Here is a 27,668-nt window from a genome sequence, read left to right as displayed (position 1 = left end):
CGATTTTTATATACTGTCTCTATTACAATTCATGAAATTGCCAAAGTCGTCTGGTTTTAACTATAATTGGCATAATATGAATACTTCTCCAATATCGTCAGGTAATACAAAAATCTGAATACAAAGATGTTGAATCATCTTCCTGATGGAGTCATCTGCGGTTACACCAGAAAAATCACTGAACCAAGTTTCGATTTGAAATAGATGCCAGGTTTGACATAGAAATCAAAGAGAATCTTCCCATGTATTGAATTAAATTGAACCGAGTCGTAATCAAGATGGCATGAAGTGAAATAAACAAGTTTAATGTGCCGACTCGAGTTGTTATCACTTTGATTACTATTACTAGGCACGTTGCTAGGCAACCAGTAGCCTCGAATGATAATTCACTGTTGAATCGACGAAGGTTGAAAGGACATTCAATTCAACTTTGTTCAAATCTGTGGGTCTATTCTATACACAAGGCGGCTGTCGATGGTAGTTTATCATACTTATGTATCGAGATATTATAATTGTTACAATAAGCTAGCCGTCCAAACTGTCAAAATTGTCTATTTCGCTTTAAAAGTTAACACAGCCAAGAGGGGAGGGGGGCTGTTGAAACACAGCATTTTTTGACAGTTTAGACTAGGGTTGGCGAATCTTTTTACGTACGCATGCCAAAATTTCCCAAATATCATTTTTCAACTGTCTTCCGTGCCAACCAGTTTTTCAAAATTAAGAATTCTAATAAAAATGATAATGTTCTAGATACCACTAAAAGAGCATAGCACACATACAGCTTTATCACTTTATTCAATTACGCCATACATTTCAGTCCACCAATTTTGAAACTGTCTGCCAGAATTGCAGCTCCACCAAGTTTTTGTTTCTTATTTGATTAAATGAAATTATTACTTAGTTTGGTTTTTTACGCACAAATTGATACCAGAATTGCTCCGATCAGATGAGGCATTCTTTCGCTACAGTGGTCTCAAGCATTGGAAATCGATCCCAATCAGAGGTCCGTGGCGCGGTTTTCCCCCGCTGCCTGATGAGGTTAGTGCGATAATATTATATGTGACGGATAAAGCCTAAGGATCGACCTATGCAATTATATATTTACATCAAACGTAATGTTTGTTCTTGAAGAGTATTTGTCTGCTATTTTTTATACCATGCGATCATCTCGCGTGCCATAAGTTCGCGACCACTGGTTTAGATGGTTAACTTATTGTAACAATTAACTTCCTCAATACATAAATATGATAAACTACCGTCGATAGCCGCCTTGTGTATAGAATAGACCCAATGGTTACATTAATCAATTGAATCACATCTGTCATTCAACGTACAGTTGGTAAACGGCATTAGAATTTCTTTAAAAATTAGTGCAGTATTCCCAGATCTCTTTTTTGCCTCATTTTCCTTTACACAAGAAGGTTAACAACATCTTTGAGCATATTCAATAATTATAATTTTGATTATCTGATAACTTCAACTATTACGTAATGTATTTAAAATGTGCTTCCTCATGCAATCCATTAATTATGTTCACTTGATTTCTATGATATTTTTGCTAATTTTTTTACGATTGAATCAACTATAGAAAATTTGGCAAGCTATACAAGATGTAATTTGTAATAAATAAATTACCAAGTAGGAATTATATGTCTTAAGTCAAGTATTCAACGAGCACAATAATTAGAGGCCATCCATAGATAGATATCACATGAGGTTTTGTACCATGTGCCATTATAAACTTATGATTTCTGTTCATGGAAATATATTTTTATTAAGTATATAGGCATCTGATCGTATCTGTTTATATACTGCAGGCATGTCCAATTTCAAGAAGGCTGTGATCTTCTTTCTATCCAGTATTATCCATCACACTCTTCCACTATTATTCTTCAACTTTGACTGAAGACAGTGAGAAGTTACAAATTAAACAACAGCACTTCGGTACTGTGATGGTAAACGGTTATAACTAGGGCCCGGATTTATATGCTAGTGCATGTTTTGTTAGGGTGTATGCACAGCTATGAGAATTGCACAGAAATCTGTTTTGAAAGACACAGAATCCAAAAATAAAATTTTATTGTGCATATAAATGCATATTTGAGATGTTAGAGCATATTTGAGACATTAGTGCATATTTCATAAATAAATGCATATTTTGAAGCTTTTGAATTTATAATTTTAGTTTTTTTAAATTATTTTATCGAAATATAACTAAGTTAGGAAGGTAGATAGTTTAGATGCACTTGCATTTTTAATGAAATCTCCGAGCTGTGGATTTATCCGAAAAAGTGAAGTCAATTCGGGCACTTTTTTTTCAGTTTCACGGGATTTTTATCAGTAATATTGAGTAAAGTGGGTATTTACAATTTTTTCCCATAAAAAATGTAAATTTTTAACTGCATATTTCTTCGGTATTAGTGCATATTTTTTTGATTTTAAGTCCATACGTGCATGCATATAATCATGTTTTTTGTTGCATATAAATCCGCTCCCTAGTTGTTTTTTCACTTTTTAGTTTTCTTCTATAACATGTTCCAAATTGTACATTATTTGATGTGGCAAAATATTAGAGCTGCAACTTTATTGGTCACAAAGTAACGTTAAAAGATATCTGCATCTGACCAAGTGTGAAAAAAAGTTGATATGGCAAAAAGATATATCTGCTTAAAATGCAAGATAAATAAAACTTCAATTTTTATAAAAGAAATGATTTGAGGTTCGAGTTGGGATGCTTATTCCGCTTATTTTGATATAAAATACTTCAAGATATCATATAAACTCTTGTCAGACTGATTTCAAAAGTTTGTTTTTGCTCTCCTGTAAAATTGTGTAAACAGCAGTTATAACCGTTTATCATCACAGTACCGACTTGTTTTCACCACCGCAAAGAAATACTCAGTTGTCATTGGTCTTCTTTTAAGCACTCATTGTCAAACTATTCTCCTACTCGCAAAGAGCCTACTGTGTGACAGCAAGGGGAACTACGCTTCAGTTTAAAGCAAGGAAATTCACATCTTCTCTTTATTTCGCCTCCTGCAGTGAGTGATGCAATACAATTTAATTGATACGATGACGTTACGTGTACTTTCTTATGGTTAATTTGAAAACGACTTTCACGTGAGCAGGTAAAAGAAATAAAGCCAGGAACGGTTAATACTTTCCGTTCAAAATCTCAATGAAATCATATTATATCTGGCTATTGTGCGATCGACCAAAATCCGGAAATGCCTGATACATCACCAAGAAGATCTTATGTGCCTTCACCGAGCGGAGGGTGTTGTATTAACAATTTTTTGATTCTACGAGAGGTGAATGTTAAACGCTTGCCGAACTTATTAGGCCCATACTCTGGATCCAAACACACATTCAAAAACAACAAGATGTGAATTTGCTAGACTCAGGATTCAAATCCGTAACCCACGACATTATAAGACGACACGTTACAACTCGGCTATATATGCTTATGGACGTAATGAAAATATATTTCCATGAATATAAATCATAAGATTATTTTATCATATGATAGAAAACCTGATGTAATTTCCGCTTATGGATAGTGCCTTAAGTAGATAGGACAGCTAATCGATTTACTGTTTGTGTTTTATATTATATGTATATTCTACTGTTAAGTGGTGCAGTTCTGATGGTTGATACATAATCAACAAAATAAATTATATGTAATTCTTTCACTTCAAATTTGAATTTCTTTTCGCTTTCATAGTTATTTTTTTTTTTATACAGTTAACACTTGCAAACTAATTATTCTGGCTGTCTTGTTTCGGATCCGGGCCGTATATATGAAAATATTTGCGATACGAAATTGTGCCATAATCAAACATGGCAGTTATACCGAGAAAAGACGTACAACGAGCAGTCGCATGGTGAGGTGTAATTATATTGATATCATACATTTGCATCTTTATAATCCGTAAAGTATTACTCAATTTTCTAAAGGTGTTTTTAAACAATCAGTTTTGCTATCCAATCAGTCTCCGTTTCTGTCAATCTGTCAGATAAATTGACATGGACATGTAAATGCAAAACTGAAGCGGCCGACTGAAACCAAAACGGAGACAAGACAGAATGGATTTTCTATCAGTTTTCGCATCCGTTTATTATTATCATATTTTTCATATTACTTTCCCATTTTGATTAAAATATTATAATTTATTTAAATATAGTTACTGCATTACACCAACCAATATGTTTAGAAAGTAATTATATAATTAATATTCATTTTTAGTGGATAAAAAATACGTAAATATACACCGCCGATTCCGAACTGACCTGGCAACTGAAACCTAGACTGAACGGACAACTGATTGTCTAAATACACCGGCGTTTCAAAACAACCACAATGGAAACCTCGACTGAATGGACAACAGAACTGACGTTTAAAAGGACCTTAAATGTTAATTCTATCAAAATAAAATATTTGAACGATCGGAATGCATCTGTGAAATCAACAAATAAAAGATTTTAAAGAAAAAAAACAATGAACATTGCACATCAGTGGCGTGCGGTGCATAGATGCTGTGGATGTGATGTATGCCTTTATTATTCCAAGATATTCATATAATAGTATAAATATCCATAAAACCAATAAATTTAATGACATAGTAGTTGCTCAATGACATAGTAGGGAGTACTGCTCCCTATGAGACCAAACGTGGCGTGGGATTATGTTATTTGGTAGTGTCTTTTCCATTGTTCCACACTATTTGACAGGGTCGTGAACCAGCGGTGAAGAGTGGAGATATGCTGTGGATATTCGGCATAAATAGTGCACACTAAGCATTGTCAGTCATACTTATTTGTTTTCATTGAACTGAGAATAAAAATTGGTTAGTTTTTAAAATTAAATTAAACCTTGCATAAATGAAACAAACCAAAATAGCTATTATGGGTTTGGTTTAGTCATAGTCACAGGCTTTCAATGAATCCGATGGGATTACCTTTCACCACTGTCGTGAATGTATGATTTAATTAGCAACTAATGACAGTAACACTACATTCATTTGTTTTGAAAACTTGTCATGAGTAATCGTTAAAAATATTGTATTTAAAAATTGGACCATTCAGGTTGACATAAAAATTTTGTAAGCATCTCAAAATACCCACTTTATAGAAATATGCTTTTGAAAAGAATGCCCGATCTCAAAAGACACCGCACGCAATTGTTGCGCGCACATAATTTGATATATCCACTAGAAAAAATCTTTGAAAGGATTGACACCCGACAGGACTTGATTTTCACTGAAATCAACCCAATGCGTTTTACCAATTCAAGCCACGGGCGTCTTATTTAAATAAAACGAAATTAACTATGTAGTAGTTTTTACATCTTCAAATTATCAAATTCTGTTATTGAAAAAAAAATTAATAAAAAAAAATAGTTTTATTAATGAACATTGCGTTTTAATAAACAAATAAATAATTAGAATTACATAACAATAAATAAAATAAATGCACAATTTTGGTTAGTGAAACACTTTCAACATATTAAAACTCATTTAGTGCTAACACCGCGACTGGCGCATTTGGAGTCGTTGGTCATTAGATATAATCAACGTGTTATTTAAATATGGTAATTAAAAGGTTCGCAGTGATTGTGTTAATGGACACAGCATCTAAAATACAAAAGCGTTCTACTAAATAGCCCTGTTCATAAACATCCGGAGCTACCCATACAAACTACACAAATGACTGAAATATTAATTGTACCTATGTTGGAGCAGTGGCTAGGGGTGGAGGTAGGCTGTTAAGATTCGACATAAATAGTGCACACTAAACTTTGTCAGTCATGCCTATTTGATTTCATTGAACTAATAATACAATTTGCAGATGGTGCTAATTAGTTTTTAAAATTCCATCAAACCCCGCCTAAACAAAAGTGATTATATTATATTGTGATCTTCCATATAAGGGTGTGTCATGGTGAAACATGACAATGACAGTATCACGTGGTTATGCACAGGATGGTCGAGTCATGCATGACATTGAAACTGTCATTCAGGTAGCCGAAAGGCAAATGAAAACCTGGTCGACTTCGTACAAGGTAGGGGGATAGTGTCGAGCAAGATTTAAAGACTTTGAGCGTCCTAAACTGGAGGGAAGTGGCTTTGTATAAACCTGGATTAAAGCGTGTCCGGAAACTTGTACGTATGCAGTTCACCATATCACACACTTCACCGTGAAATGTTGTATCAGAAATATATAGCCGTATATTAAAGACCGTCCAACCTCTTTGGGTCGTATAGTACTGACATAAAATGCATGTCTAATAAAACACGGTTCTTGTCGGTTTACACTTTACAGAAAGCAAAAAAAATTTGAAAATAGCCAATATACTGGATTATTTGTTAGGTTAGGTTACGATAGGTTTTCATTCTTTAATTCTTGAATTTTGCCAAAATCAGCTATGAAAATTGAATTAATGTAATCTAATAGAATTGGAGACGGTCATATCTTTCTGATAAGAAAGCTCACGGCGAACTGTGCCACGGTGAAATGTTTTACAGTTTTAAAGCATTTGCTGGAGGAGGCCAAGACTCACATAGGGTAGTATCGCCAGGAAGAAAAATCGTGATGTAGTTTTGCAAAATATTAGTGTTCTCACCCCAAGTTATAGCTGTTGGTCCTTATATAATTAAAGTAGAGCCCTGACATTTCATACCCCGAGATAATTAACTCTTGGAATGCAGCATAGCATTTTTATCACTATTTTCAATGACCTCACTTAGGTATCACGTTTGAATAGATATGCTGATTGTAGAACCAATTATGATGACCAGCTCTGTTTCACTAACCAAAATTGAATGTTAGCACATAACACTGGACTTTTCAAGCTTATATTTTCAAAAATACTATAAAAAAAATGAATACTACATTATTATGTTATACATAAACACCTTTCCAGCTGGTTTTAACTCAATTATAAATTTAAAAAAAACAAATAAACATCGTTGCTCAGTGGTGAAGCGATCTGTTTTCCACATTAGTAAAATTAAATGTCTTTTACAAAACTATGTCTTAATAAACACATGTTTTTATAATAATCAAAACATCAAAATATTTAGATCTCTTCACTGCGGTACAATTTTTAAAGTCATTCGGTCAATGATCGAGGAAGAAACTAAAATATCGGATATTTTCTTTTATAATACTGCATTAAGATTAATAAATCTTTTTCATTTTTGTAACGGAATTTTGTAACAAAAATTTAACATGTATTCTAACTGAGATAATTAACCTTTCTCATACTGTGCTAAAAAATTCCATCCGTCACCATTTCACATCGGGTTACCATACTAGGCTCTATGATAATGCTGTATTTTAACTGAATTATGACTTGAATTTGCATAGTTTCGGTCTATTCTGATGGCATTGCCATTTATAATCAAACGATGTTACGATTTGTGTATTTGAATTCGATCTTACTTACAACCAATTAAAACTGTATAGACTTATAAATATTTCTTTAACATTAATTTCTATATTTTTTGTAGACGATTCTAATAATATGAAGTAAATAAAATGCATATAAACTGAAAGTAAATATTAAAAAAGCTATGTAACATGATTTGACACCACAGAACGGTAAAGGTTAACAAAATTAAGCCTGTTTATTCTAAATTGAAGTTTATAATATAATATGGAGATGTTAATGTCAAATTTTTACATAATATCTTCTATGTGAAACGATTGTGCAAAATTTTGAAAATTTAGCACCATAATTTATATCGGAGACCCTGCTATGAGGCATAATAACAATTAAATGCATAAATTTAACAACCTTGGATTGTTAATTAAAAAAAAAAAAATTAAAGAACACACCTACCCTTTCCAATTTCAACATACAAAATTTGGTCTAAACAAATTCGCTATTTACAATGGATTATTTAAGTATATAAAATGCATTTGATCAACAAACTATATCTGAATTAAATACAAATTTTTTAAATCCATAATAATATTATGTATAAAATAGGTAATAAAATTAATATGTTGGCAGCAATGATTAATATTTTGGACTGACAACAATGTTGCCACATAAGTTTTTTCATTCCATATTTAAATATATCTGGTTATACTTGGCATTCTTTTGTTTTAAAATAAAACATTCTTTGTTCAAATATTCATAATATTTTAAACCACCATATAGATAACTTTTAAAACACAGCAAGGATGTTATTTTAAAATACTGAATCTCAACTCTTTATATAATTAGTACATTATTAGATTTGGTTAGACCTCGTTGAAAAACTAAATTAATAAATCTTGCTTCTGAATACAATTTGAAAAAATGATTACAATAATGAGTAAGCTAAGTCATAATTTTATCATTTTATATTAATTATTAAACAATTATTAAACAAAAGTAGAAAAAGAAAATAATTAATTAATGTATCACACATCAATTATTAAATTTGTATTCAGGACACAGACAAGCGGTTCATTAAGCTTACACTAAAAAACGACAGTGTCGCCTTATAAAAAATTACATTTTCCCAAAAGGATATTTCACAATATATATTTATATATAATATTATTTTGTGATAAATACACAATTTTATTTATATAAATCTACTCTAACAATTATTAATACAATAGTTAATTTTTATAATAAATATTTTGTTATTTTCTCAACAATTACACGTTCACGTATCCCTAGCAAAAAGCACTCTATGTTGTTTATCATTTTTTTTTATTTTACCTAAGGGCCGATTTTCGGCCCATCGTAATTTTTATTGTATAAAAAATATTCAATTTGATTCTGTCACATATAATATATATATTGTCAGTCGTAAACTTCATTTTATCTCTAAAGCTATATTTAGCAGTACATTTATAACGATATATTATTTAAAACTCGTTTTTTTTTTTTTAAATAACAAACTCGGAACACAAAGAAAACAATCGCACATCAGGTTAGATTGGAAACAGGACTAACAAAATAATCTCTAGGAGGCACTAAAAATACTGTCATATTTTTAGTTTCAAAAATTATATGTTACATTGAATTTTGTGCAATTGCCTAATCCGTGAAATTTAAACTTTTCATTAATTACTGACTAAATTATATTGAAACGCAATCGATTTATACGTAGGTATTATGTTGTTTGACGGGCTTAGATAAAAACATGTTCTTCCGCTTTTGTGTACATTATTAAGTACTATCAACTACCAACGAACAAAGTGCAATTGAGGGGCTGACTACCAAAGGTGTACAAGTAACATAATAATTAAAAATTAATTAGAGACAGTGTTTACATCATTAAAATACATCTGTATATTATTCATGAAAAAATATTGACACGTTTAACTGGTGTTTAAACACAGTTAAAGAATAAGTAAAAACAAATACTTATGGATTAGGTTCCATGAGCTCTTTCCCAGTGAACACAACTTGAATACAAAATACAACCAGTTAGTCTACATACATAGAAAAATGTTTTGTTTCCCCCCACGTAAATATTATGTAAAAATATGTATTTACACGAAACAATAAAAAAATAACAGTTAAACCTTTTGGGCACCCGTAGAACGAGTATGCATTCCAGTTTGGAAATTTTAAAAGTACCCAATCCGAAAACAAGTAAAATAACACATTCTATAATAGCCAGTGTTCAAATTTCACAGATTACGCAATTTCAAGAATTTGACATAACATAATATATTACGCATTTTTTGAATTACACATTTAAGGATCATTCTTTATTTTCCTATATAAATTACTTTGCAGAAAAAGGTCGTATATACAAGGCTACTGACACTTAATCTAAAAAAAAAAGCCACGGTGAACAGTTAGTTGTAGAGGTTATTTGCTACAATAAAAGTCATATAGACAAACAGCGCGATGCAGAACCATATGTAAGTCCCTAAGATAGGCGCCTAACTTTGAGGGGCCGATTTCGAAGACCTAAGTTCAGTGAGAAAAAGATATTATATAGTTCTTATTAGAACGACTGCTTAACGTCAATGGTTCTGCATCGCGGTCTAAGACACTTTTCTTAACCCCTTCACAATTATGCCAATGTAATTACAGTTTACAAAAAATGTCTGCCTTGTCGTATATATGTCCACTTCTCCTGGCAACATTATCAGAATCTTTTTAAATTCAGAATTTATAAATGTCACACACGATCTATCAAATGAATAATTCAAAAATTGCTCAAACCCACTAACAAACACATTAAAAATTAAAGAAAACAAAACAAACTCTGGTAATCCTTTGTTTCACTATTCTATTTTCAAATTCTATACATAAAAAACCACACCGACGATTTTGATTGAAATCGAAACCATAAACAAACATCATCTGAGCACGACTAGGTCGGTTGACTTTCACCAGTAAATAAACTAAGCTCTATCTTCATTACAATATGGAAATCTATACAATGAAAAAATGGCTTTAAGCCGTAGTCCGTTCTGTTTATTTGCGAATTCAACCATGCATTTTTACTATAATATATGTTATTGTGAAATGATAATGGGCTGGGCGTGTCGCTGGACGAATGCGGTCGTACAGTGGTACACAAGAGGCACCTAACGGTCCCAGGGCCATCCTAAAACCCGCTGAATCGACGAACAGATTTCCCGGTGCCTGAGTAATTCTTTACTTAGTAATGTTTTCACACTCATTTAATATAATATATAAATGGTGGATAACCAACTATATTCCGTCACTTGTACATTTGCTATTGGTGAGTGTGCATAGTGCCCTAAGGTGACTAAAACCGATACTCTGGTCGCAAATGGAAAAGTATAAAACTCAAATCCACAGAACAAATTAATGAGAAAGAGTCACCATAGATCGGGGTTTTGTAACCGGATTCGGTTCATTACTTTATGACGGTCACGCAAAAAATACAAAACGTGTCCTCAAATATTACCAATATTAAATGCTCATTTTGTTAGTGTGACATACTTTAAAAATGTATATTATAATATAAACGTAATTGTTGCATTTCTCCACACTCGAGATTTAAACCTTGTGACAGCCTCAACCAAAAAGCAACCTACTTCCTGTTGTTTTTGTGTTCCCTGCTTGAATCAATTAGAATTGATAATTTGACAAAAAATATATCCCAGTAAAAAGCTAACAACCGAGAGTGTAAGAAGCAATGGGGAGGCTTTCATTTACTGATGGATCAACCCTGGCAGGATATAGGGCTCTCATGCACCTTCAACTCCTATCGGTTATTAACCAGATTAATTTCCACTGAATTGACTTAATCAACTCGTCAATCGAGCGGGTATGTAAACACCAAGCGTTATGTCTGACATTTATCGCATCATAATATACTTTTATCCGTGTGCTTAACCAATTAGTTGTTTCGCATTATGCCCAACGTGCACGATTCCATGCCGAATAAACAATTGAAAAAATGCACGGTTTCATTCGACATAATAATATTATCTACCTATGTGTTTAAAGCAAGAATTACTTGAGATTCTTCTTTGGCTTTCGCACGTTCCTCCTTAATCAGCTGGAGTGCGAGGAGGACCCATTGGCGCCGGCATCACTCCTGCCAACCTTTTCACTTTCCTGGGAGGAAACGTTAGCGACGCCGCTAGAAGACGCGAGTGGTGGAGACTTTGATTTTGGCACGCAGAACACCTTGAGGGCGCCTTGCATCATCAGATAGAACCAGTAGAACTGCGGGAAGAGCAGGATACATATGGAGATCTTGCAGCCTCTGGGAAGACCGTTGATTGCCTGTAATAGGATTATAAATATTACTTTTTTTACAGAAGAAAGGAATCACAAACCTATAACAATGAGAGATACAACAATTAAAATAAATGAGGCCATTTTACTAGTAATATCTAACCTGGCATTAGTATTGTCAATTGAAAATGGCTTCTATTCACATATTTTCCTTATGGACACATTCCAGTCGAAGCATTCTGAGATCCACTGATATGGTGTGCCTGATTGATCAGTTTCTTTTGCCAGATCATTTTTCCATTTCCCTCAATTCCTATATGTAATCGAATCACATTTGAAGGCATATGTCTACACAACTATTTTGTTTGCCTTTGACCTAGTCAAGGATGGAGTATGATATACTCTTAGCCGGCTCTCGCCAGAAACGTGTCAAATACATTAATGTGACTTCATCGTTAATCACAAAACATACGTTGCCAAATGGAGCTCTGCAGATTGGTCGAATGCGACCGTTTAGTTTGAAAAAAATATCTACTGTTGCAGTCGACAAGTTGCATGTTTCTCGGGCTACGAGTCGAAGACACTAGGACGCATATGAACACCTACGAATTGATCATTCCTACACCGGCTCGCCAATCGCCGCATCCACATATATATACGTTTCGAAGGTTACGTACAACTGTCACTACATCACGACACCGGATCGACGTTCTTGGAAGGTTTGATTTATGGCTGTGCGGCAGACGAGGCGAGTTTAGATGTGAGAACCGGCTTACAATTGTGTGAATGAGTAGGCAAAGTCGCGTGTTGTGAAGCGCTTTTGGAATCTGTTAATGTGACAACGGGTTGCGCAGAGAAATCACCGATAAGTGTATATTATATTACCTCGCTTTTAACAATTAAATAATTTAAAAATGAAATAAACAAAATTGAAATTTAAACCAAGGATATTTGGAATTCTAGTCTGCTTGTCTATTAAACAAGCTACAATGGCCGACAATGTATAATAGATTTCGAGATACATACCTCCCAATACGGCAGGCCGATATTCTGACTGTACAGCAGACAGAGGTACGGCATCAGAAGAATGCGGCACACGAAGAAACTGACCAGCATGGCGACACCGTTGAAGACATACAGCTGGGAAGCCTTCATCTTCATGCGACTCAGGATGGAGCGGAGCGAGACAAACGGCGTTGACAGCTCCATCAGGTAGACGAAGCCAAACACGCAGTCACCCAGACCACCTCGTAGATACTGAAAAGATCCATAATATTAGGTGTCTATTTCCAAAAACCGCTAAGATAACGTAAATTAATGTGCTTACGTGTTACACATAATGCATTATGGGTGTCCAATAAAAACCTAAGTCCAATAAAGCAAAATTGCATCAAGTAATGATTATCTACACAAACTTGTTTTCATACATTTCGTGTCAGGAAACTTGTACATATGCAGTTCGCCGTATCACACTTCACCGTGAAATATTGTATCAGAAATATATGGCCGTATATTCAAGACTGTCCAACCTCTTTGGGTCGTATAGTAATGACATAAAATTCACATCTAAATAAAACACGGTTCTTGTCGATTTACACTTTACAGGAAGCCAGAAGCAAACAAATTTTAAAAACAGCCGATATATTGGATTATTTGCTTGAAAAGTCGAGTGTTATGTGCTAACATTCAATTTTGGTTAGTGAAACAGAGCTGGTCATCATAATTGGTTCTACAATCAGCATATCTATTCAAACGTAATACCTAAGTGAGAAATCATTGAAAATAGTGATAAAATTGCTATGCTGCATTCCAAGAGTTAATTATCTAGGGTATGAAATATCAGGGCACTACTTTAATTATATAAGGATCAGCAGCTATAACTTGGGGTGAGAAACCTAATATTTTGCAAAACTACACACGATTTTTCTTCCTGGCGATACTACCCTTTGTGAGTCTTGGCCTCCTCCAGCAAATGCTTTAACCCAGTTACATGTAAATTGTACGTAAAACATTTCACCGTGGCACAGTTCGCCGTGAGCTTTCTTATCGGAAAGATATGACTGTATACTATACCGTCTCCAATTCTATTAGATTCAATAAGAACATTAATTCAATTTTCATAGCTGATTTTGGCAAAATTAGGTTTTCATTCTTGAATTCATGAATTTTGCCAAAATCAGCTATGAAAATTGAATTAATGTTCATATTGAATCTAATAAAATTGGAGACCTTATAGTTTACGGTCATCTCTTTCCGATAGAAAGCTGATGGTGAACTGTGCCATGGTGAAATGTTTTACGTACAATTTATATGTAACCCATACATTTACCCATTGTAAGTCAATTTAAAAGAACTTGAAAAAAATTATGTAAAATCACAATTTAAAAAATGGCAGCACTCGAGAGCGATGTTGCCATTTTATGTGACGTTGACTGACATATTATGAAAGATCAAAGTGCAGTTATTGTAAACCTTAGTGTTAATTTTATTAAGGAGTTACAGCAGCGCCATCTTTAGATTAATAAAGCCTGAGCATGTCTTTTTGCACAAGCAACGAGTGGTCCACTGTTCAGCTGTTAAAATCAGATTCCAGATTGTTTGACATATTGATTCACCCTTTTCTCGTTTCAAATTGAATTATAAAAAATTCTCAAATCAAATATATTAACTATCAGTGTTATTTATAAATAATATACATTCCTGTTATTCATCAGCTGCTGTCAAAGTCAGACTAGTCCTTCACACAAAAACCGATGGTAATATCGATTTCCAAAAAATATGTAGCATTCAACTATGCATTACATTATTGTAGATGGAATGTTAATGCTAGTGTATTATTTATCATGTAACTCATCTATCCAAATCAAACCATTCCCTGTGTACACGACAGACGCATCAGTATGAGCACTCTATAGAACAATGACAGGCAATGACAGGTCATCCATAGTCAACAACGGGGGAGGGGGGGGGGGGGCGGAAAAGGTAGGACCAGTCGTTGTGAATGTATCGGCTTTCTACTTGAGTCGGCAATGGTTACAGCTATTCCTTCTCGCTATGATTAGATTAGGTTATAACATATACAGTAAAACCTCGTTAATACAAATTCCATGGGACCGAAAATCGAAAAAAAATTCAAATTACGAAATATGAAATGTGTGGGGGAAAAATATTGTAAAAAATATAACAAATTGCGTCATAAAATGTCAGGATTATTTTTATTACCTTCATAAAATAAGTAATTTTTGATGTTTTAAGAAAAGTCTGTCACAATTTTCAATGACTGGCTCGTGAAATACTTTATATTTTTCTTTATTTAATATTTTTCTATGCCAGGACTGTGAAATGATTTCGAATTAAAGGTATGGTTTTATATATGAAAATAATGTTCAAGGGACATTTTTTTCAGGAAAATTTCGAATTTCGAATTATCAGGGTTCATACTAACGAGGTTTTACTATAACATCATTAATTAGTATTGTGTTACATCCAAATACAACTCACCACAATGACGAGGAATCCAAAGCCACCAATGAACAAATGATGCATGATGATGATAGGCTGATCCTTGCAGTATGAAAAGAAAGACAATACCCCCTCGCCGTCAGTCTTGCTTCCCTTAACATAGTCCGTCGCTATGTCCTTCCCTCCACCGTTTCTGCCATCAATATGCTCATAACTCTGCGAAGTCTTGGCGGCGATCTTCCTAAGTGTCTTCTCATTGGTGTGGATATTTGCCACGCCCGACAACATGCTGATATGGACCTTGTACATGGACCAGATGTCGTAGAAGAAGTAGGCAGCGCCGAACCACGCGTACGCCTCAGACATGAAATGCGAGGAATGGAGGAAGGAGCGGGTGCACGACCACAGGCAGACGATGGCACCCGTCACACAGGAGAGTGCAGCTTGGACTGCCGACACCACTCTGGAAAAACAATAATTATCGTTTAGGTTTGGACGAATCGGCAACGAATCAGTGTTGAGCAAACATTCTTATCACAAGAGCCAAATTGAATGCCAAAAACTTTCTGGGCATCAATGTTGCCATCTTTTCTCAATATTTACAAACATTGGCATATTTATATGAACAAATCGTCTCTGTTCTGGCAGAACACACTAACTGGAGAATACTAGTTTTGAGTAATTCGACTTTGAAGTTTTTAAAATGTTTGAAATGGTCTATCATGTGAGTTTATTAAGTAATCGTAAAAAGGATGACTTTAAAATGAAGACTGTCTATTTATTAAGAAGGTTTCCAGACGGTATAGTTTGAAATAAGGAACATTTTAGTATAACTAACTCAATATGTCATTTTTTCGAATTAGTGTCTTCTGCCAGAACAGTGACGAAATTATATCAATAATTTTATTTGGAGAACTTGTAAAAAAAATTGATCTATCTATAATTTGTACGAGCTAATCCGTTATACCTAGTAAACTTCTTTCAAATCGTGGTTTAAAGACATATAAAAGTATCATATAATGTGATAATGACGTATTGGTAGTGTACCCGACTGGTAATCGTTAGGTTTGAAGTTTGAAGCTTAAAATTTTAATTTCATTTGTATAATTTAAAATCTCTAGTCTACACTTTGTATACATTCAGAGGAATAATGTTTGTGTACGCACGTCTACTAAAAATTTTATTTATGTGTAGATAAATAACCACGACCGAAACGCTGGAGCTCTTACACCTTACATATTTAAATTTGGTAAGTTTTTGCTGGGGCGATTTACCATATAATGTTGATTAACGCTTACAATACATTTTGTCAACTGCAAGTCTTTAAATAAAATTTCGGTCACAAAAAAAAATATATAAAATAATATAAAGAATAATACAGTTTGTTGCTGAGCACCATGCAATTAAGGGTTAAACAGGTGCATCAGTTTTCGAGACACTTGTTTTCATAATAAACGTCTTATGAAGAAAACAATACATTATTATGATTCATTCAAAAGATAAGTTTGTATGGTTGTGTGAATATTAAGTACATCTTTTATTGAATTCATGGTGGAAATGCATTGTATTATTAATTTCATTTAATAAAATGCAAATTTTCATCGTACTTATTCCACTTTTATTAATTAATATATGGACCGGTTTCGTCCGCCTTGTCACTTTGAGGCGGACGAAACTGGGTAAGCGTCAATTACATTGAGCTTCTTTACGAGCTGTTTGTTGGCGAATTTATAACCTGCCTGTAAAGTCGCCCAGTGTAATCATCGAACAAGCTATCATGTTCGATGATTACACTGGGCGACTTTACAGGCAGATTATAAATTCGCCAACAAACAGCTCGTAAAGAAGCTCAATGTAATTGATGCATTAATTATTGATTAATTAATAAAAGTGGAATAATTACGATAAAAATTTTCGTTTTATATTAATTAATAATCAAGTACATCTATGTGTAGATAAAAAATATGACATCATGGGTAAGGGCGTGTAGATCCTACTTTCTATGTTGAATGTGTCTCGAAATTGAGGATTTTTTAAAGTGTTTTACGTAAGTTTCATCTTAAGATAAGCTAGTAATGGTTATATTTGTTTAAGATAAGTTGGCACAGTTGATGGATGAGAATGACATTAGTAAAAATAACGACAATAAAGATAAATGTAAAATTGCATGAAGGCTTATCTAAAATAACTTTAAAGATAACGCCTCCACTCGAGTGATTCAACAAATGTGACATTTACTTTCCGAGTGATAAATTTACATTAACAGACTTAAGCTTAGATTATCAGGCATACTTTTAAAGTAACCAGCAAACTACAATTTACCCAATCAGACACACTGGTAACATTGGCAACCATTAACAAGGGTATCAACGCTACGCATTACTCGTGGAATGATCTGAAATCCTTCGCGGCATCCAACAAATCCGTCCAAAAAATTCACGATATAATTTGGTTAACCGGTTCTATGCCTATGAGGCCGTGATCGACAGACCGCACATACAAATTTTGTTAAAGTTATATCGTCCGATTTTAAACTCAAATTACTAGCCACTGTCAATTGATTTGCATGATCTAAAAAATTAAGCACACACTGGCATCTGTTTGAATAATTATGAAATACTAAGCCACAATTTATTGGTATTACAGCGATTTTAGTAAGAGTTTCACTATACATTCAACGTGTGTCGTTAAAAACCTGCGGCATGTCAGATACTGCCATAGTAATATCGTCAGGCATAGAAAAGGTTAATCTTAATTTCAACACTTAAAGGCCGGCGTAACATATAAAGGTCAAAAATGAAGAATTTGGGGTATCTTTGATAGTTAAGTCTGAACAATCTGTCTACTTTGTAAAAAAGTAATATTTGTCATTATTATGCCCAATTTTTTTCTCATCCGAAAAATCAACATTTTGTGATCATACAGAATGCCATTTGGAAAACACTGCTGCAGAGCACCACACTGCCCTTAACTTCATTGATGGGACGTCAAAGCACGTGGCCTGGGAGCCCGCTTCAGAATGTGGGGGCCATGATATTAATATCCAAAGCGGTTTGGTTGAACACAGTTATCGCCTGCCCAGTTGGCCACACACACAGTGGTCTCGCGGCTTAAGCGTCGGCCTATAGTGTCGTAGGTCCCAGGTTCGAATCCTGGGTCTGACAAGTACACATATTGTTTTTTAATTTGTGTATGAACCTTATAGGTTGAGCAAGTGGCTGACATCCATCTCTCGTTAAAACTAAATCTGTTAATACAAATCCCCACACTGTGGAGGCCCATATGATCTTATTAGGATCTGAAATGGTCAGGAAATAATCGGCATTGCCAATGGCTGGTTAGTTCTGCACCTTGGGAGAACAGACAAGTGATGTTCCCGATTCCTAAGATAGTTATCTAAAATAATGTATGATTTAATGGCATAATTTTAGATATTTTAAAGATAGAAGAATATTTTTTATTTAATATCTATTATGGTTTGCTTTCGGCAGGGTTTAATTGAATTTTAAAAACCAACCAACACCATCTGCAATTTGTAATGTAAGTTAAATGAAAACAAATATGTATGACTGATAAAGTTTAGTGTGCACTATTTATGTCGGATCTCACTAGCCTACCTCCACCCTTCACCGCTGAGTGCAACTAACATTCGAGGCATACAATACTCACTTGTTACTAATATCCAGGACATCGAACATGGTGAGTTGATATTTTTTTCTAATTTTGAGTCCCGAATTTGTCTTGAGGGCGACATGGTTCAAAAAGTCAAAAAGAGAGAGGAAGAATATCAGTCCCAGTATTGTAAGGAAGACACCTCGGGTCACGGATATCCTGGAATCAAAAAAATATTGTTAATCGTCAATAAATGAAACGATATCCCTCTATCTGCGGAGTGGCAAAATCAGTCGCCAAGATACACAAGTGACAAACTGAATAAATATTTACTTATTTTTTATTTTCTACAACTAATCATCAAATTTTTAAATCAAATGAAATTTTATTTATTGTACATAATATAGTGAACATAAAATTTTATTAATTTAAGACTTTGACAAAAATAAACAGATTAAACAGTAGAAAGAGTGAATACAAAAATTTTAAAATTAGATACAAGGAAGTACACCGAATGAGCTAAGCAGACCCTATTTTAGGAATTTATAAAACAATGCCGACCTATAATTCTCATCTCACGTAGGTGGAATATGTCAATATCCGAAGCAATTTGGTTGGACAGAGTATTGCCCTCCCAATTGTGCATTACCAATGGCAGGTTAGTTCTGCAACTTGGGAGAACAAACAACTGATGCTCCCGATTTCTACAATGGTTATCAAGGACACACAGGTCAATGACACAATGACCAAGAATGACAGAATTCTCATTTATACTGCGTATAAGTCGGAAAAAATACATGGCCAAATATAAATATCGTTTAGTATTTAAACTATAGTATGGATACATGGATAGTATCCATACAACCTCAAGTAAAGGAGTCTCAAAAAAAATTTTTGGACTCACTCCACCATAAGGTCATATTTCAACTGATGCGGGGCCCAAACAATGATGCCAAATGACACCAGCGACACACCCAGGCTTTTAGAAAATCACATACAATGTAAACATAAAATGACATTAAAAGTAAAATCTAATTTATTTGAATTCATGACAATTATTGAAATGAATTCCAGATGCATGACTGCATTTCTATTTATAGACATGTCTACAGTTAAAACTAAGGTTACACAATGCAATAAAATTGTACAGGGTGTTCGCCGGGAAGGTTTACTACTTTAATTTTGTATAACTTTATGGAAAATGAAAACAAAATAGTTTAATGCTGATAAATGTTTTTTTAAATGTTGGAAATTACGTATGGAAGACAATGTCAGCTAAATGTCCGCCTTGTTAACCTTAAAAATGCGGGATTTTTTTACAACATTTTCATCATATTTTCAATACATTCAAAACATAAATTTACGTTCCTTATTTACGTTTTTTGTCATCAATCACTTCTCTCGTAATATATTGTGACTTCACTATGAAATTGAACCTAGAGCCCCAGACGAGATGCCAGTGCCATACATATTACTACGAGCGCCACCATGAAACGTAAAAATGTCGCTTTTATAGTAAAATAAATGTTGTGCTGTCTGCAACTTGCGCTTTCAAAAAGAATACTCCCCTCCACTCCCTTTTCCAAACATTTTGTGTCATTTCTGCCTTCAGTTTAAAGCTAAGCACGCACAAATGATTTATTAATCAGTCAATCAGCAATCGGGTAGTTACAACCGCGACGTTGTATGGAGAATTTCGCATGAACGATCACAAGATTGTCATTGTTTTTAAATGATCCGAGCACGCATTCCTGATGGCGAGTGACCTTATACAAGTAACACAATACGACTAAAATCGTACTATACCGTATCATATTGGCCGATTAACTATTAATTGTTCATTTGTGCTGAAGTTAATCTGCTTATCAAAAACCAGCCTCAGTTACTATCGGCTGAGTACAATCATTGCCCAATTAATTAATCATTCATGCATGCTTAACGTAAGTCTACAACCGATCCGGGTGTTGCATAATATTAACATATACCTACTCATACCAATTAACGTAATAAATACCGAATTCTCCCATCAAAAACCCTATAATCAATAAAATTAGGGAGATAAATATTTAACTTTTAAACAGGACACTTGCAGATATATCTCTAACTTACAACAAAGTAAAGAATTCTACAAATTTTAACATAATGGAGGAATTGTCTTTTCTGCTGCCCTCATGTAGCTTGAAAAAACGGACAATGGCCAAACAACACAAACAAAGACCCCTCCAAACCCCTCCATATGAGGCCCTACGTTTGGATGTGAAACATCACCAGTTTTTATGCCTAGTAATGTCTCAGGAGCAAATACCCAAGAAAGTGGTCACCACGCTCTCAATTGAGCTTTGACTGAGTTTACTGAGTTGACTTAAGTTGATAAAAAGAGCCATGGAAGAGAAAGGCACGGAGAACTAACATAAAAGAAAATTTAATTAAATATATAATGCAAAAATAAACGGACATACAAAAACTAGACCAGGTCAGATGGTTGACCTGACTTGAGCATCTCTTCCCTCTCGAAGCCCATGGACGTATTGGTCAGGTGACAAGTCCACAAGATAATGGCCGGCTGGCAACCAGCCCTTAAAAACCTAGGCAGGTACCAAAACCTAAATACGCAACCTTTTCAGTGCCAAAGTGCTCATACCTTCCAGCCGATATTAAATTTAAAAAAAAAATTAACCCCAGCGAAAATCAGTGTATAAAATAAATAAAGTATGCCTCGCCCCTAACAACAAAGTGCCGTGATATCTTGACAATTATTAGATAAACTTTCGCCTTCGTATTAGTTACCTCCATAAACAATTACATCCAATATTTTGTGTAAAAAGTAAAATATACCTAATATCCAATTTCTCCAAATCTGTGGTTTTAATTAAAGCCAAAACAAACCTACGTAACATTGTACCATATTATACAACTTTCCAGGTTGATCACTTAAGTTGGAATTTAACCAAGTAAAAATGTACTTATATACGGTTCCATGACAAAACAGAACAGTGACAAAACAGAACATGACAAAACAGAATAACGATAAATATAACTATGACCTTTCAGGAAAAATATAAATTTAATATTGAAATGAATTGTCCTATCTCTATTATGTTGATAGATTTTTAATAGCACAGATTTTCAATATGCCATAATAAATCAAATTATATACCTAATTTCTACATTCCTAATCGCTAGAAAGCCTCAAATAAACGGGACTTAACTTGGTGTTGCCGGCAAGCTTAGGATATCTCATCTTAATCAATATAATATGTTCAAAATCATTGGGTGACCAGGTACAACGAAATAATGACCTGACCTAACCTAACCTAACCGAAATAGATTCCACAAAAATTAATGTTTCATTTTTCCCCTGGCCTGTCCGGTTACCTCATATACAGATTGAGCAAAATTGTTAAACCTTAAACACTACATATTTAAAATATTGATAAAAAACTTAATAACAAATTTACGTCATAGGATCAGAAGTTATCAGAGAATTATTTGACGCACTTATTTTAACCAAGTATTTGCTTACTAAAAAAAATGATGTTATCAAATAAAGTATATATATTTTTTTTTATTGAGCAAATGCTTTAGCTTATTTATACATATAAAAGAGAAGCTAAAATAGTGTATTAATTCATAGTGCAGCTTATTTGTAAAAAAAATATTTTCCAAGTATATGTTTGGGATTGTTAAATTCCGCTCGATAGTTAAATTATTATGTTTTTTCTCCTTCCTGAAATATTTGCCCAGATGGAGTTGGCCGGTTTGCAGATTAACCAGTCGATATAAAGCACAAAACATTTTGGAAAGGGTTACATGTAAATTTTACGTATTACATTTCACCGTAGCACAGTTCGCCGTGAGTTTTCTTATCGGAAAGAGATGGCCGTATACTATACGGTTATCTCTACTTTCATAGCGGATTTTGGCATAATTCATGAATTCAAGAATGAAAACCTAACATAACGTAACAAATAATCCAGTATACCGGCTATTTTCAAAATTTGTTTGCCGCTGGCTTCCTGTAAACTGACAAGAACCGTGTTTTATCTACACATGAATTTTATTTCAGTACTATACGACCACGGCTCAAATTGGACCGGAGCGCCATTCCGGTTTGTGGAATCTGTAAAGTTCTCTCTCTGTCTCATGGTTAAAATATTTGACCGTCTGAGCTAGATATGCCATATAACAAAAAATCTAGCACACTTATGTTTATAAAATACCCATAAAATTTGATAACCATGTTAACATCCTCAGAAAATTTCCGAGCGCTCCGGTTCCCCAAAGAGGTTGGACCGTATTTAATATACGACCATATATTTCCGATACAACATTTCACGGTGAAGTGTGATACGGCGAACTGCATACGTACAAATTTCCGGACACGGTGGGAAAGATCCTTTGATTTTTATTGTCATAAAGATAGAATCCGTATGTCTTTGAACACTAAAATCAATAATTAATGACCGGTGATGTCCAAAAATAATCTATGAATATATATTCTGAATCCTTCACCTACATAATTACAAGTGCAGATATTATATCTAATCAAATCGTTTTGTATGCATGGTTAGTTGATATCAACTCTTAGTAACAGGTTGCAAACAGTCATATAAGGTGGCAAAGAGATCTCATATACTGATAATTGATATGCTAACTAATTAATACAAACTACCTAACGTAGCCCAACAACACAAGTAAGACATACGGACTTAGTTTGAATAGGTAAACAAAAAGTCGGATATATCCACCCAGTGTTGCCAAAAAATAAGTCAGATAGGGTATAAAAAAATATGCTAGGTCTTGTAATGCAATGTAATTGTAGTGTATGCTAACAATTTCTTGTAATTAAAAAAATTAGTAAAGTAACAAAAAAATATGTCATAATTTTGAACATCATTCTGCTTGAATAAAATATATGGAAGTAAAATTAATTGTTTCGCTAAGTCTTTAATTTATCTGTACAATATTATTAATTATAAAGAGGGCAATGAAATTGGTGTAATATTCTAGCTTTTAATCAGAAATTTTAAGCTGTTTCGGTTGTCGAAAAACGCTACATTTAACACCATCGCCAGATCGTAAGCTAGATATTATCTACTTAAGATTGATTGATCTGGCAAGAAAAAAGTCAAGTTGGCAATGCTGTAATCAGCCTGCACGTTGCGGGCACGGTGGAGCATGTAAAATACTTTGGTTGCCGCCTACACGAAGACTGGATCCCAGACCATGGATTAAGATCAGGTTTGAGATGGCAAAAAGTACTTTTGAAAAAATAAAATATCTCTTCTGCAATCGAAACATAGCTCTGGACACCGATGGAGTGTAGAATATATGGGGCCCATACTAGAAGGAGAAAAATGACTTAACGTAGCTCAACAACCTCTTCCAAGAATAATGTATCACCACATGTATTAGACTTGGTAGAATCTGATGGGAAGGCCATGTAGCATGAATGGACACAGTGCTCAACCGTCTAGAGCAGGGGTCGGCAAACTCTTGGACCAAAAGAGCCAAATATGAGTATCACAACGGTTAAAAAAAATTCAAGAGCCATGCGTGTATTTTTTCCTTCTTTTTCATTTTCCTGCATTTCTTTGGAGAGTTTCTGTATGTTTGGTATGTAACTTGTAGTTTTTAATTTCAGGCGTGACTCCAAATTCTCATCGGTTATTTGGCTTCTCTAGATGCTCTAAATATTGTTCATGTTTGAAAATGATTGTTCACATACATACCATGTATCTTGAATATGAGTTCGGAAAGCTATACCATGTATTAAAAATTGTAGTATCTACCTTATTATTTAGATCTTTTAGAGCGCTCCGCTGTGTTGTAAAATTAAATTGCATTTTTCTCTTTCCAAATCCTCAATTTTGGTGAAAAGACCTACAAATTTGGAGCTCCATAATTCTTTGCTTGTTAAATCCACCAAAAAATGTATTTCAAAAGTGCTGGTGTGAATATGAAATGGAGAAAAATTTAGTTTGTCGACTTTTGCAATGGGTGGATTTAAAACAACAACAATCATACCTTTTTTTGTAAAAATTGTGAATTGGGAATTTGGCAAAGAGCCGCACGCCAACACCCAAAAAGCCGCATGCGGCTCGCGAGCCGTGGTTTGCCGACCCCTGGTCTAGAGTAATCCTGGATACCATACCGGACCGTCAGACGTTAATTGGCAGGCCCAGATTTTGGTGGATTGACGGTTCAACAAAGATGCCAGAGTTTCTGGCGCAGATACCTGGTGGACACTGACCCAGGATAAGGAGAGATGGAGGCTAGGACCCGCCCTGAGTTTTTGGGCCACTTATGATGATAATAATAAATGTTATAATGGTTATTAATTTTCTTCAATAGGTGAGTCCGGTTTGTGAGTCAGCCCCCGTAGTACATAAAGCACTGGCCTGTTATCCGGGGGCTCCGGGTTCAATTCCGGTGATGTTACGGTGTCTCACTTATATTACTAACTACGCTACTGTTTCACTACACTACTTTCATTGGGCCCCATCTCTTGTCGTAATGTTAAAAAGAATAATATATAATACCTTAGGTATTTTTTGGTAATTGTATAAGCTTGTAAATCCATCAATGCGTAAATTGTCTGGTGACCCATTAAATTTATAGTGTCATGCTTGAAGAAATAATACTCATTCAAAATAGACTATGCATTGTACTGTCCACTGGGCCACATGATTTTATATAATAGAGCTGATATGAATCATAACTTTGTCATAAAAATAAATATGACCAACACACATGTTTTGTATTTTATTATTCATCTTTCTTTTACGATTACATCTTCTGTAAGTTCTAAAAATATTACTTAAGAGCAGTGACGTCCCTAGATAAAATGCCGCTCCATTTTTATACAGTATTTTTATCATCCTTTCATGAGTGCAGTATCTAAGAAATGTGCTGTATGGATCCATTACTAACAAAACATCAGACTAATTATTCGCAAATCTGCCCGTGTCGTTTCTGGTCATCAAGGATGCCGAAGGGCAACGGTAGTAAACCAGATATCGCGAACCCGAAAAAACCAAAACACATTTACTGCTGACCATATAATTAATAATTAATTACCACATTTAAATATCATGTTAATTATATCTAATGGCCAACTAATGCAAACGCGCCGATCGCGTTGCCAGCACTAAATGAGTTAAGGTAGCTATTTATATATATTCGAAATGATTCTCCTCGATTTGCCGCTCTTCGAGTAACTGCCGCCCCCAAGCGACGATCAATCTGCCTAGCCCCACGGGACGTCACTGCTTAAGCCGGCTCGCACATCACAAATCGCCTCGTGTGCCTTACCGCCATAAATCAAAGCTTCCGAGAACAGGCGGCCAGTGTTGCATGACACAACCTCGCACATCTATCTACCGACAGTCGCGCGTAGCCTTCGAAACGTATTGATATTTCAATGCGGCGATCGGCGAGCCGGTATAGGAATGACCAATTCGCATGTGTTTCTTTGTGACTTCGACCCACCGACTCGGAGCCCGAGAAGGATGCAACATGTCGAATGCAACAGCCAGATGTTTTTTTCAGCCGAAACAGTTGCATTCGATCGATCTGCGAAGCTCCATTTGGCAACACGTGTTATGTTGTTTCGTTAAATGACGATGACGTCACATCGACGTATTCGATGCGTTTTTAGGCGAGACGAGTTCCAATGTGCGAGCCGACTAAGAGATAAAAGTGTGTAGCTTGCAATTTTACGGTGCACGCGTAAATGTCTTGAACCAACTTTCACGTGAATTATTAATTATATTACCTGTCTTCGGGTCCCAAGACCAGAACTGATCCGGTTGCCACTGTCAGGGATCCGACGGTCGACAGAGCCAGCAGCGAAAACACACCCCTCTGCCTCATCTAAAAACATAAACCATCATCGATTTATATAAAAGTAACTTTTCGAAAAACATTTACAATGTGCAATGTTGACACAAAGTTTAATCGACCCACGTTTATCGTTCGGCGTTGCGCTTTTACGGTGGCGGATTCGAATCACGAAATCATAAATGAGCGCTGTGAAATTTGTATAATACAGCACGGCTCGAAAATAGTGACGTTTGACACAACAAAAAAAATCTTTTGCTTATTTGCGGCCGTCACACGAATCACCTATTCAACCAATAACCATGATGTATTGTCCGAGCGGTATTGCCCTCCTCGACGAAATGTCATATGATTTTAATAGACAATAACGTCAATACAAACAATAACGATTTTATTAAACTCCAACAAAAAGTAATTATTTGAATTTAAAATATTGAGTTGTAGTTTCTTTTTTCGACCATGTCCGATCCTAATAGGATCATATGGGCCTCCACAGAGTGGAGGTTTGTATTGACAGATTTTTGTTTTTACGAGAAATGGATGTCAGCCACTTGCTCAACCCATTAGGTCCATACTCTGACTCATACACAAATTGAAAAACAATATGTGTACTAGCCAGACCCAGGATTCGAACCTGGGACCCTCGACTATATAGGCCGGAATTTAAGCCACTCGGCCATCATGGGTGTAGTTTACTGATTTTTAATAAGTTATCGAACCACGATTCTCAGTCACGAGTTTCTATCAATTGGTACCTACTTCCAATAGTACTGAGACGTGTTTGTTGTTCATAAAATTACGTACCCGAATCTATTTTCCCTGTTAATTGTGTAAAGCTATATTAATTTTTTAAATGCTAAAATAAATTATTAGATAGGTAGATAAGTACGTCATCAAAAGTCTTTCTTATGTTTATTGATCAATACTAATGTGTTGTGTGCAAAGAGATTGTAGACTCCAAGAGGAGTCCAATCTCTTTGGTTGAGTGTGTTTTATTCAGGCGCCAGATGTGAATTTCATGAAGGTAAATTGAATATTGAATTTATAAACCTACACAAATTCGTTACATAAAGTG

General features: G+C 34.6%; 1 protein-coding gene across 1 annotated transcript; it reads right to left on the bottom strand.

Moving 5' to 3' along the window:
• Positions 1–8,717: 8,717 nt before the first annotated feature.
• Positions 8,718–26,919, bottom strand: LOC147069385 (ceramide synthase). The gene is made up of 6 exons (XM_085950797.1): positions 26,720–26,919; positions 26,529–26,626; positions 18,809–18,970; positions 15,179–15,602; positions 12,704–12,934; positions 8,718–11,725 (listed from the first exon to the last, which is right to left on the bottom strand). The coding sequence occupies exons 2-6, from the start codon at positions 26,624–26,626 to the stop codon at positions 11,492–11,494; spliced, it is 1,149 nt and encodes a 382-aa protein (XP_085806923.1). The 5' UTR covers positions 26,720–26,919; the 3' UTR covers positions 8,718–11,491.
• Positions 26,920–27,668: the final 749 nt, after the last annotated feature.

Source organism: Rhyacophila brunnea, unplaced genomic scaffold (genome assembly GCF_057557595.1).
Source record: "Rhyacophila brunnea isolate RB1 unplaced genomic scaffold, BYU_Rbru_1.0 scaffold_23, whole genome shotgun sequence".
NCBI classification, from domain to species: Eukaryota; Metazoa; Arthropoda; class Insecta; order Trichoptera; family Rhyacophilidae; genus Rhyacophila; species Rhyacophila brunnea.
Note: the sequence above shows the minus strand (reverse complement) of the source record. Positions and strands in the feature narration are given on the sequence as shown.

Coding starts and splice junctions, on each gene's coding strand:
- LOC147069385 (XM_085950797.1), bottom strand. CDS start 26,626: ATGAGGCAGAGGGGTGTGTTTTCGCTGCTGGCTCTGTCGACCGTCGGA. Junction 18,971..26,528: donor GTCTTGGGACCCGAAGACAG/GTAATATAATTA, acceptor TTTTGATTCCAG/GATATCCGTGACCCGAGGTG. Junction 11,726..12,703: donor TCGGCCTGCCGTATTGGGAG/GTATGTATCTCG, acceptor ATCCTATTACAG/GCAATCAACGGTCTTCCCAG.